The sequence below is a fragment of the Mercurialis annua genome, linkage group LG1-X (genome assembly GCF_937616625.2).
Source record: "Mercurialis annua linkage group LG1-X, ddMerAnnu1.2, whole genome shotgun sequence".
In the NCBI taxonomy this organism is placed as follows: domain Eukaryota; kingdom Viridiplantae; phylum Streptophyta; class Magnoliopsida; order Malpighiales; family Euphorbiaceae; genus Mercurialis; species Mercurialis annua.
Window position 1 is genome coordinate 11,885,651 of NC_065570.1, and position 13,101 is coordinate 11,898,751.

The window sequence follows — 13,101 nt, forward strand, 5'->3', positions numbered from 1 at the left end:
CTTTCAAAAGCTTCACTAAACCCCCTGACCTTTATGGCGGCGCCATTCACGGCCCTTCTGAAAAAAAAAACACAGAATCGCGGCGCCGCCAACGATTTAATCGTTTGCATGCGTTTTCCTCGCCACCTGTCGACCCACGTGACCTGTCCTCTGTCAGTGGTAACAGTTCCTCCCTCTGACATGCCGGTTGACTTTTCAAATTTTAAAATCAAAAAAAAAAAAATTAACCGCTCGGTAACTTTTATCTCTCTTTCATCTTCTTTCTGACATACTCTTTCTTCCTTCTCTTCCCTTTTTTCTTCTGAAACTCTCATTTTCACACCGCCATTGTTTCTTCGATTGCCTGTTCATCTTCCGTGCTTTCTGTGTTTTTGCATTGTGAAGAAGAAAAAATAACGAAGGAACAAAACATAAATTTAGAGTGAGAAAGATTGAATTTTACTCTTGTTATCTGGTTCATGTGGTTTAGGGTTTGATTAACGTGGTGTATTTACGCTCTCTGTGTCACAGGTTTTTATAGTGAAAGAATTACAAAAATGAGAAAGAAAGGAAAAGGAAAATCAAAGGAAAGAGAACGAACGGGACCACCTGGAACTGCTGGATGGGGTTTAATGGATGAGAGCGATAGTGACGAAGTAGTGGAAGGTATGTAGGACCACATAGTACTTTGGTTTCTGTAAATGTTTGTTATTCTATGCTTTGATTTATTTATTGCTTTTGGACATAGGACTACAAGTTGCTTTATGTTTGTTTACTGCTGTAGGACCACTAGTTGGTTTGATTTGTTTAATCTTTATACGAGTTGTTTATTGTTTTCACGTTTCTGTTGGTTGGCATTTACTATTCTTTTTGTGTTGCTTGATGGTTGTTGGTGTGTTTAAATATTTGTCTGTTTGCAGTGTCACCAGGTTTAGAATTTTTTCAAATCAACCTTCACATTAATGGGGAATTGGGGGAATGGGGTTACCATGATGGGGAAGTGTTCACCGGCATTTATTCTGTGTCTGGTATGACTATGATGAAATTAGATAGATGGGTGAAAAGAGAAAAAGTTAAGGGCTTAGTTGATTATTATTGGAAAGAAAAAGACAAGGAATTTCATGATTGGATTAGACCGATAAATCACGAAGATGATGTTATGGAAATTGCAAGTGCTGGGAAGAGGGATGGAGAAGTGGATGTCTATGTTAGGAAACTGACCATTAAAGACATTGAGTCTTTAGTCCCTCCGCCCCCCTCGCCCCCACATGTTGTAATTGAGGAGATACCAAACCCCAAAGATTTAGCTTATGTGTATCCCACTCCCGTGAAAAAAGTAAGGAGTAAACCATTGGCTACCAAGGCTGGTGGGAGTAAACCACTGGGTACCAAGGCTGTGGGTGAAGGTCCTTCAAAAAGTGGGGGGTCATGGTTGATTCCATATGTAAGTGAAGGGGCTTCTATGGTCCAGGGAGATACGGAGGCTCTAGGGAATGAAGGGGCAGATTATTTGGGACAAACTGACACTGGGAATGATGAGGTTGCTGGTGAGCGGGCAAATGAAGAGGCAAGCGTTCAGATGGCTGATGAAGATTGCCATGATAAGGGGGATGGGGCTGCTGAAGATTGCCAACTGAATGGGGCTGAGGCTGGGGCTGAGGCTGGGGCTATGGATGGGGCTGAGGCTGGGACTGAGGCTTGGGCTGAGGCTGCTGAAGATTGGCAAGTGAATGGGGTTGAGGCTGGGGTTGAGGCTGGGGCTGGTGAACATCATGGGCCACAAGAGGAAGAAGTTCCAATTCAGGGGCCACATGAGGAAGCTCAGGATTTGGGGGCTGACGATGGGCCGCACATGGATGAGGGAGAGGGGCTGCATGATAAGGGTCCTACTCAACAAACTCAAGATGTGGACTTCGACAATTTCTTCCAGACCCAACATCAGCCCCCTTTTGAGGGTTTATTTGAGGACCAGAACAGGGAACTACCGCAAAGGCAAAGTGAAGACCAGCCACCGATGCCCACTGAAGAAGAGCTTCATCATTCACATGAATGGGTTGAAGATTGGGATGATGATCTAGATGAGTACATTGTGGATCCTGATTATGACATCTTGGATGGTGATGAAGATTTGACTACCGAGTTGAGGTCAAACGGTCAGTTGCCTGAAGAGAATGAACAGAATGAAGAGAACGAAGAGAATATTGGTGCTTCGCAGAACAGGGCTGGTGGGAGACCCAAAGGTAAAGCCCAATTTGAGTCTGGTGGTGTTGACAGAACAATTCACCAGGACACTGTGGGTGGTGATTCAGAGTACGTAGAGTCTGATGGTAATAGATCTATTTCAGATTCAGAAGAAGAGGGGGGGAGGATTTTAATGTGTTTGATGAAGACCACGACCATGAGGGTCCAACTTTCTCTATTGGGATGTTGTTCACTGACAGGGAGCAGTTTAAGAAGGCCTGCCGTGAGTGGGGGATACACCACAGGTACCAACTGCACTTCCCTGTAAATGAGATAACAAGGGTAAGGGCAAAGTGCTACTCAAAGAGCAAATGTAAGTTCTACGTGTTTGCCTCAAAGCTGCACCTCAAAGATCCCAATGACAACACATTCCGAGTGAAGACCCTTGATCTGCGCCATACATGTCCTAAAGTGAGCAAAAACTTCCACCTGACTAGTGCAGTCCTCGCCGACAAGTACTTAGAAGAATTTAGAAACGATCCTGAATATAAGTCTGAAGTGTTTGTGAAGAAGATTCAGACGGACCTAAAACAATCAATAAGCATTCAGCAAGCAAGAAGGGCAGCATTGGACAAATTGGAGGGTGATGAAGACCGGCAATATGAGAAGTTGTATGATTATAAGAGGGAGGTTTTGAGAACCAACCCAGGCAGCACGGTGGAGTTTAAAGAAGCAAGGGGGAAGTTCCAGGGAATGTATGTATGTTTTGATGGGTTGAAGCAGGCCTTCGTGAATGGGATGAGACAGATTGTCTGTCTGGATGGGTGCTGGTTGAAGGGTAAATACGGGGGTCAACTTCTTTCTGCAACAGGGATTGATCCAAACGACTGTATGTACCCCTTAGCATATGCCTGGGTTAAAACGGAGAACACAGACACCTGGATGTGGTTTATTGGGCTACTTCAAGCTGATCTGCACCTTACGAATGCCACTGTTTTCATGTCCGATAAACAAAAGGTACAATCCATGGTTGAACAATCTTAGTTGATTGTAGTTATCTTGATTAATGTGCTGTATTAGATTTTTTACATTAAGATCAGGGTCCTTTGGTGAATAATGTACAAACTATAGGGTGTGTTATTGATTGCATGGGTGATTATATTTCGTGCGCTTGTGCAGGGTTTGTTGAATGCTGTGAAGGAGTTGTTCCCATATTCAGAGCATCGATTTTGCTGGAGGCATTTGTGGGCCAATTTCAGGAGCACGTTTCACACGCAACACATGAAGCCCTTCATCTGGAACATTGGAACAGCAACATACAAAGCAGCCATGGATAGAGCAATGAAAGCTCTGGAAGACAAACATGACGCTGGTGTAGAGCGCTGTTCAAAGAGGAAGTCAAATGTGATATCCTCCTAAACAACCTGGCTGAAGCATTCAACAAGTACATACTTGCTGCAAGAGAGAAGCCAGTGTTGACAATGTTCGAAATGATAAGGACACAGCTTATGAAGAGGATTAATGACAAGCAGAAGTTTGGGGGAAACATGGAGGGTGAGCTGTGTCCAAAGATCAGAAATAAGCTGGCCAAAATCATTGATTATGGTTGGAAGTTCACCGCAGATCCTGGTGGTAGCCCTCAGTGGCAGGTAGAGGGCCCAGGGGGCCAGTTCGTGGTTGATTTGGCTAACAGAACATGCACATGTCGAAGGTGGCAGCTTAGTGGAATCCCATGTTCGCACACTACACCATGCATATATGGAAATAATCAACGGCCTGAAGAGTTTGTGGATGATTGCTACAGTGTAGCTACGTATCAGAAGGTATACAGCTATGTAATCAACCCTATGAATGGGCCAGACATGTGGGAAACAGACCCTGAGCCATTCAATATCATACTCCCACCATCCCCAGTACATAAGAAGAAGAGGAGCAGAATACCAACGGCTAGGAAAAAAGAGGCGGAGGAACTAGAGAAACAAAGGGTTGAAAAAGCCAAGGAAGCCGCTGCAGGTAGGGAAAAGTTGCCAAGGAAAGGAAATATGAGAATGACTTGCAGTTTATATGGTCAATTTGGACACAATAAGAGGGGTTGCCTAAAGAGGAGTGTGGGTCAGTCAACTCATGAGGTTGGTGGTCCGTCAGCTGAAAGAGTGCCTGGTGGTCAGTCTGCTGAAAGAGAGCCTGGTGGTCAGTCTGCTGAACGAGAACCTGTGCTTCATGACTCTCCAGTCACCCTCCGCTGGATGATGGATGTAAGTGAATGTGTGGTTTTCTTGTTTTTAGTTTTTTGGTTTATTATTCCATTAATTTTTTTTGGGTCTGTGTCTTTCCATGGCAGGGTACAAGTCAAGTCGTTCATAGGTCACCGAGTAGACGTGACACCTTTCCATTTGTGGATCAAGCAGTTCCGGCGGAACCTCCGGTTGCTGACCAAGGCCAACCAGACCAGAACCACCCAGGTGATGCAGAAGAGAATGCCTTCAACAGCCAACAGAGCAGTGTTGAAGATGGAGCTCCGTCACAACCTATCCCGACGCAAGCTGAAAAAGGAAAAGGGAAGCGGAGAGCTAAAGATGTTCCCTCTAGATACATGAACATCCTGAGGAAGAGATCCAAAAAAACGTAGTGCTGGAACATGGATTAGTGGTAGTTATTTTGTTAATTATTATTCTGGTGCACATAGGCAGTATTTTGAACCATGCTTTTGAATGTTTTGAGCCACAATGTTGTGGTAGTTTTAGGAATGTTATGTTATGAAACTTAGAAATGTTATGTAATTAATTCATGAATCAGTTTACAGACATGAAAATTCTTAATATAAAAGTACTCAACTAAAGACTTCAGAATCCAAATTAACACCAGAAAAGTTGAGTTACATAATAAAACGATCAATTACATAATAATATGGTTAAAACAGTCATTCTCCAACAAGCACATAAGCTTACAAACAACCATTCTAAAAAGTTCATAAGATAATAAGTACACTGGCAATAAGACAAGTTTCACAAATGCTTTATAAGCCTTCAGTTCCCCTATTTTTTTCTAATCCGAGCAGCTGTGAGTTCATTCTTCAATTCTCTAATCTCCATCTGCAGTCCCCTATTTGCAGCATACAAGTCTGTTAGCTCCAGCTCCATCCCCTCAATTTTGTTAGCAGCTTTAATAAGCTCGTCCTCCACTTCAATTGCATCAATTATACTTGCTCTGTCAATCAAATGCTTCAGCTCGAATACATCTCCTCTGAGCTTTTCCCCTTCTTTCTGTAGCTCTCCATTTGATTTCTTCATAGTATACAACATGTGCTTCAGGTGAGGAGCATATTCCTCGTCATACCACATGAAGAAGGGGCATCGATTCACCCGCATCTATACACAACAGTTGGCTTTAGAAAATGCCATATAAAAAATACAAACAGATTGAATCAACACAATCTCTAAAACTAATAAAATCCACACGAATCGAATCAGAAATCCCTAAAATCACAATGAATCGAGTCAGAAACCCTTAAAATTACAAACCCTAAAATCCAAATGACCCAAATCAGAAACCCTAAAATTACCGTTTTACAAACCCTAAAATCCAAATGACCCAAATCAGAAACCCCTAAAATTACCGTTTTACAAACCCTAAAATCCAAATGACCCAAATCAGAAACCCCTAAAATTACCGTTTTACACAAGAAGAAGAATTTCATACAACTAACCTTAGCATTTGGACATCGAAAGAATCGCCTCCCAGGATTCTTTTCAGTCCAAGACACCATGACCTTTGCCTGCAATCCGCATTTGCATTTAGGAACATTGCACACAGGGAATCCATCTACATAATCCTCTTCTGAAAATCCTTCGGCCATAATTAGGAGATCGACACAAGAAAGAACCCTAAAATCGACACAAATGGAAAGGTGTCACGTCTATAACAATTTATAACAGTTTATGTTTGTCTATTGTTTTTTAGCAACCATAAGGTCAACCTTTTATATAATCACCTAAGGTACTTATCCTATGTTTTAAAGATCGGCCACGGTCCTCATTCTTTTATTTCAGGATCAGCCACGGTACTTCAACTTTTAAGTAAATATCACTTAACGTACTTAACCTTGATAATTAAAACAATAAAGGTTCGTTGGTAATTAAAAAAGGGACATCTGTCACACCTGACAACAAAAAGCAAATCTGAACCCTGCATAAATGAAGGTGCAACACATTATTCAACTGAACACTCAACCCCTTTCTGAAAACCCTCGTCTCATTTTTTTTCTTACCAGCCTTCCCATAGATCTCCACTTCCAAGACACAACGACAATGGAAGGACAAGCTAAACAAGTTGTGTGCGACTGTGGAATTCCATGCCGTATGCAGATTTCCTCTACCGAACGAAATCCAGGACGGAGATTTTATGGCTGTTCGAAGAGAAATGTAAGTATTTTAGATTTTACGGCATTTCGAAGAGAAATGTAAGTAATTTTTTAAAACTTAATCTTCCTTTGTTGCCATTTAACTGTCGTTTGACCTACACTACACAGAATCAATGCGATTTTTTTGCGTGGGTGGATAACGACATGGCCTATCAGATGACGATGGTCAGGAATTTGAAAAGTGAGCTTAATGGCATGACTGAAGAACGCAACAAAGCTCTACTGGAACTAGTTCATGCCCATACTCAGGTGGCAGCTAAAACTGACGAACTGGAGCAACTTAATGAGGCCTTCGAGGGATTGAAGGAGTCCATTGAGATGTACCACGAAGAAAATGTGCTTATGATCCAGGATAGTGGTCTGCAACTTATGGAGATAAACACTCTGAAGGAACACGTCAAGCTGATGGAAGTCAAGTGCTCAGACATGGAGAGGAAAAACAAGATCATGAAGCTTGGTTTTTTTGTGGCATTTGCAGTTGCCGGTTGCAGTTTATCCGTTGCTTGTTTGAAGAAAAAATGATGCATTTTCTATTAAGTGACAATGGCTTGTGTTTGTGCAGTGTTCTTAGTAAACTGCGTTCCAATAATTTTTTGTATTATCTTAAACTCATTTAATTTGCTTGTTGGGAAAACTTTGTGTGATTCAAAAATTTAAATTACAGTACTGTCGTTGATTATAAAATTTAAGTGCAGGTGCTGTCTTTCATAATTAAATATAAGTTCAGGTGCTGTCTTTCATAATTGGTCGAAATGTCAAGGGCTATATTAGACTTCACAGAGAAATAAACCGCCAAAAAAATGAAAACTTAATGGCAAAGATTAGCAATGGGTTTTCCAAGAAACCCTTTCGTTACACCCGTTCCATCAGTTGTATTGTTCCAATGCAGCCTCTTCGTTAACTACAACCACTAATTAATTACATCCACAAAGGGCATGTAAAGAAATTGAAGAGTCATGATGGTAACTTATTTAAATAGGCAACCACAGCAACTGATTCAACCATTTCAGAATACACAAATTGTTCTTATTCTCAAAATAACCAGAAGATGTCCGATAATATTGTTGTGTCTTCACTTAATATGGAACTCATGGATTGCCCAATATGCTGTGAACCCTTAACAACTCCAATTATTCAGGTTTTTACCCATTTATTTATCTTTACCATTTACTGTTATTTATTTCTGTAATTGTATTGTTTAATAATTGTATTTTTTCTGTAATTATATTTAGTGTGAAAATGGGCATGCAACATGCAACTCATGCTCGGAGAAGACTCAGAAGTGTCATTCTTGCACCCTGCCTATAAGAAGAATGAGGAACCGGATTCTTGAAGATGTTGCTGACTCTTTGAGAGTTTGTTGCTCGTTCAAGAATTATGGATGCCCAGCAACTGTTAGGTACCCCGATAAGATCAACCACGAAAAGTTCTGTTCTTTCATAGAGTGCTCATGCCCCATTGAAGTTTGCAATGTCAAGGGAACCTCTGAAATGATTTATGCTCACTGTAAAGTGATGCATAAAGATTTTGTGAAGCCGTTTGTTTTTGGTCGTAAATTCCCTGTTTCTGTTCGGCTGAATGATAATTTCTTTATTCTCCAAGAGGAAAACACAGACATTGTGTTTGTTCTGAACAACACAACGTGTTCTTATGGGAATATTCTTACAATCTGTTGTCTTGGACCGTTAGCAGCTGGATGCTGCCCCTATGAAATTGAAGTGAATGCCAACTCAAGTCACAAGTTTCACAGTACTACCCAGAACATTCAAGGCACCGGCAATTACTATCGTTCTTTTTCAGGGTTCCTTCTTGATAGTGACCACGAATTTTTTGCTGACGGTTTGATCAAGATGGAGTTTTGTGTTTATCGCGCACCAGAGCTTGCTTAAGAGGATGACTGGTTTATGTAGCATTGTTTATGTTTATTTTGGTTAATTTTGGTGAAGATGGATATTTTTGTTCTTATTTTTGTTCTTGTTCAGGGTTAATTTTAGTGAAGATGGATGTTAATGTAATTTTTTTCTAAACGTTCTGAAATTTTTGAATATTTAATGAAGTGAATTATTATTCTTACTTTTATGCTTGTTTATATGTCTTTATGAATTATAGTTTACATGTTCTGTAAGTAATGTATGTTCTATATGTTTTATGTACATTTTTTTGTCCAGAGTAACAAATATCAGGGTCCACTGCTCAATCCATTTTAAAATGTCAGGGACCTTATATGAACAAAATTATAAGAATGAAAGACAGTGGTCATGCATGAACCATACATATTTCATTTTTCTAAAATTAAATTTATCAAATTTCCAACATATAAGTGTCTTTCAATAAAATAACATAATATCAGGAAATAATAAACAATGCTAAATTATGAAATAGCAGATATAAAAAACATATAAGTGTTTTAAAATAAAATAACAACATATCCAGAAATACAAAACAACGCTACATTTATTTGTTCTTCCGTTTTTATTTGTTCTTCTGTTTTTTGCTGCACCCTTCTTCTGGACCTTCAGCCACATCAGATGGGCCTTCAGCAGCAGCAATCTCCACTTCCAAGGCTTCTACTTGGCCCTCATCTTCAGTGCCGTACCACTCTAGCAACAATATTTCATCACCTGGATCTTCTTCAACTCCTGCAGCATCTTCAACTGCCTCCACTAGACCATCTTCAACTGGCTCAAATGGACCATCTTCTTCAATTTCTTTCAATTCTAACTTGGGTCCACTCTCAGGCACCAAATTATGCACATCATCAGAGGTTAAGTACCTAACGTAGACATCAACCACACCTTCTTTTAGTCCAGCCCTTGCCATCTCATCAACATCTCTATCATGTTCAAGAGGTTTTATCCCTCGATGATAGTCCAACTCTGGCTGCCTCCAATAATACATAACCAGCCCCTTCACTCCAAATTTTTTGGCCCACAAATCAAGTCTATTCAGTGACAGTTGGGAAATATCAAAACATCTTGCACACACCTCGCCCCACAAATAACCACCTTCTCCAAATTCTCCATCGTAGTGCAGAACAATTTCCAGGATCTCAGAATCCACTTCCACAGTACGGGCTGTTCAAACAAACAATATAGAGACATTCATTCACAGACATTATGCAAAACAAATAAACAAATTTTACAACCAACTTGAGAATAACTCCCCCAAAAAAACATACCCATAAACCTAAAAATTTACAATAAACCTAAAATCACAATTTCAAGTACCCAAAAACACATACCCAAAAACCAACAAAATTACCCTAAACACTAAAATTAAAATTCGAACCTGGCCGTTTCTTCCCTTTCGTCTCATCACTGCCGAAGAAGATCTTTTCTTTTCCCATTATCTTCTTAGCCTGTTTTACCATATAAAGATATCAATACCAAAAATGTGTGCACATGACAGTAACTCTACAAAAATTGATCAACCATTTTTTTTCATACCCGGATTTGTTCTTCCTCGAAATGCAACGCAGGCGAACTACAGAACGAGACAAAATGAAGAGCAACCAAACGACGATGACAAACGTCTAGGTCAGAGGAGATGGGAAATAGAAAAAGACTGATTTCAAAAACAAATATAATGAAAAAGAAAGAGTATGTCAGAAGGTGAAAAAAGAGAGATAAAATTAACTCAGTCGGTTAATTTTTTTTTTTGATTTTAAAATTTGAAAAGTCAACCGGCATGTCAGAGGGAGGAACTGTTGCCACTGACAGAGTACAGGTCACGTGGGTCGACAGGTGGCGAGGAAAACGCATGCAAACGATTAAATCGTTGGCGGCTCCGCGATTCTGTGTTTTTTTTTTCAGAAGGGCCGTGAATGGCGCCGCCATAAAGGTCAGGGGGTTTAGTGAAGCTTTTGAAAGGTGAGGGGGTTTAGGGAAGTTTAGTGCAAAGGTCGAGGACCGTCCATGATTATTAGCCATAATATTTGATATGTCTCTTTTTTTTATTAAGATCTTTTCAAGTTCATTTGAACATAAAATTAAGGTCATATTCGATAGATTCATACTATTCATTGTAAATGAAAGTTGTAGATTAATTTAAATTAATTCATACTCTTTTAATTTATATCTTTCATTTATAATGAATAATGTAGATTTTCCGAACATGATCTTTAATGTTCGAATGAACTTGAGAAAATTATAATCCATCAATTTGTAGGTTAGTAAAACTAATAGTATACAAAATTATATATGTAAGCTATCTTTATATTTATGTTAAGGTCTAATATCTCAAAAATCACTGACCTTCAAAAAAAAAATTCAATGTCTTTCCGACGTTTAAAAATCACCAATTTTACTCTATATCGTACTTTTAACTTTAAATTGTATCTCGAAGCATCAAATTGTACTCTTTTCACTTTGATAACATTCAAATAATTCTTTCATATTTAACATATATTTTAGATATGCGTTAATGTTATAAATAGTACAAACAAGTCTTCTTCCTCATAAAATTCAATAAATAATAATAATTTTTTAATTTAATGTAAATTAATTATCAACAATATTTATAAATTAAAAACGCCTCTGAGTCTGCTGCCGCCTTCCCCGGGTCCGCCGCCGCTCGTCTTCCTCATGGAAGATGAGATCCTCTCGTCTTTCATGGAAGACGAAATGTGCAAACATCCAAGACCATCACCTTTGTTTTGATCAGATTCGAATTGCACGGAAGAGAGCCATGGCAACTTCTCCATAAAAGATGCTTTACCTTTGGGGGGACTTGACACTATCAAATTTTATTCCTTAAACCAATATCCAAACAGACTTCCGAATCACTTGCTCTATATTTCTGAGACAACTGGACTACTTGATAATATCCCGATTTGAAAGAATAGAAACTATTCTTATTAAGAATACAAAACAGGTTATCCGAAGGAAGTCGCACACTAACAGGAATTTGCAGAATGCTAGCCACATCGTAAAGGAAAAAAACTTGCTGCAACTGACTTATTTCCTAACAAGTAAGGGTGAGTAAAAATCGAACCAAACCAGAAAATTAAACCGAACCGAAAATAAGTATATAGTGGTTAAAATGGTCGATATGTAGTGGTTTGGTTTTTAAATTATAGAAAACACGGTTTTCAGTTATGGTTTGATTTTTGAGCTCGGTTTACCGAACCAAAAACTGAACTAGTGAAACGACAGTTTTTTGATAAATTTTAAACATTACTATTAAAACTCCTAACCCTGATTTTCCTCACTTCTACTGTTTCTCTATTTTCATTTTTTCACAAAACTTTTCATTCCTCTCCTTCCTCCTTACTTTCTCTCAATTATTCATCAAATATAACTTAAAGAATCTTTTGTTTCAATTTTTCTTCTTTCGGTTCTCTGGATCTAAAAAGCTTTGATATTCTTCTTCCCTTTGTGATCGATTGGAACGACTTCGCATGTCTACGGTTAGTAGTTGAGCTTGTTAATTTTTTCTGTTTTTCTTTTGGCTCTTCGAATTTTAAGAGTAATAAATTCGATCTATAGTAATATATACAGTTTTTGTCATAAATCTAACTTTTGTTCTTATTTTATTTTTGAAGATCTATCAAAATAACAGAACTGATTATAAATTTTGGTTAAGTTTTTGATAATTTCTAAGGTAAATTTCTAAAATTGTGTTAATTTTTTTATCTTTAAATATTTATTTGGTTTTTCATTTTTGAAAACTAATTATAGTTTCTTTCCTTCTTTAATTGTTACAGGAGATTCAGAATATTAGGTTTAACTTTGGTTAATTGTTTTGTATTTGAATTTAAGATAACTTTTGAATTTTTCTTCAATGTTTATTTTTTATATTTATTTATTATTTTCTGTTTAATAAATAATTAATTTATCTTTTTTGATTTTTGTAGGAGGTTGTTTGGTATGGCCATTATTCTTATCAAGTTTTGTTCTTTTGATAATTTTAGTTACAGTTTGATTAAAATGTAAAGCAATGTATGAAAATTTAGTTAATGTCATTAAACCATATTTTTGTTTATATTTTATATATTTTCTTATTTAGAATATTAATTAAAATTTTGTGTTTTTTTAAATTCAGTTAACCAACAGAGCCGAACCGAGAATTCGGTTAACCGAACCAAAATAACCGCTGACCGAACTACTAAAATTTGGTTTTCATTTTGTAGGGATGGTTTGGTTTGGTTTCGAATTTCTCTGAACCGAACCGAACCGAGCTCACCCTACTAACAAGCACTGTCAATGAAAGAACTTACTAAGAAATTATCTTGTAGGTTCTCCGTCGCCACATGTTTTAAATTATGGACGAAATAATCCAATTATCTGCCTTGGCGTTCACGAATCTCCCGTTTCCATCCTCCATGCTAACCCAGAAGATATAAGTTTTTTTCTTTCTAAAATACTCGGCCAAACATAGCTGGAATTTTGACCCAAACTCACATTAATAAATTCTCTCGGCTTACAATATTTAGCTCGGAAAACTTGGCCACAAAGGAAATTTGGACATTGAATAAACCTCCAAAGTTGTTTGGCCAGCATAGCTATGTTAAAAGTTCGAAT

General features: G+C 38.2%; 1 protein-coding gene and 1 long non-coding RNA gene across 2 annotated transcripts; both read left to right on the top strand.

The window, feature by feature from the left end:
- Nucleotides 1–3,563: 3,563 nt before the first annotated feature.
- LOC130015541 (uncharacterized) lies at nucleotides 3,564–4,789 on the top strand. The gene is made up of 2 exons (XM_056105882.1): nucleotides 3,564–4,415; nucleotides 4,502–4,789. The coding sequence occupies exons 1-2, from the start codon at nucleotides 3,642–3,644 to the stop codon at nucleotides 4,787–4,789; spliced, it is 1,062 nt and encodes a 353-aa protein (XP_055961857.1). The 5' UTR covers nucleotides 3,564–3,641.
- Nucleotides 4,790–11,800: 7,011 nt separating this feature from the next.
- On the top strand, nucleotides 11,801–12,571 carry LOC126676550 (uncharacterized). Its single transcript, XR_007640353.2, has 2 exons — nucleotides 11,801–11,987; nucleotides 12,435–12,571. It is a non-coding gene; the product is annotated as an uncharacterized LOC126676550 (long non-coding RNA).
- The last annotated feature ends 530 nt before the right edge of the window (nucleotides 12,572–13,101 follow it).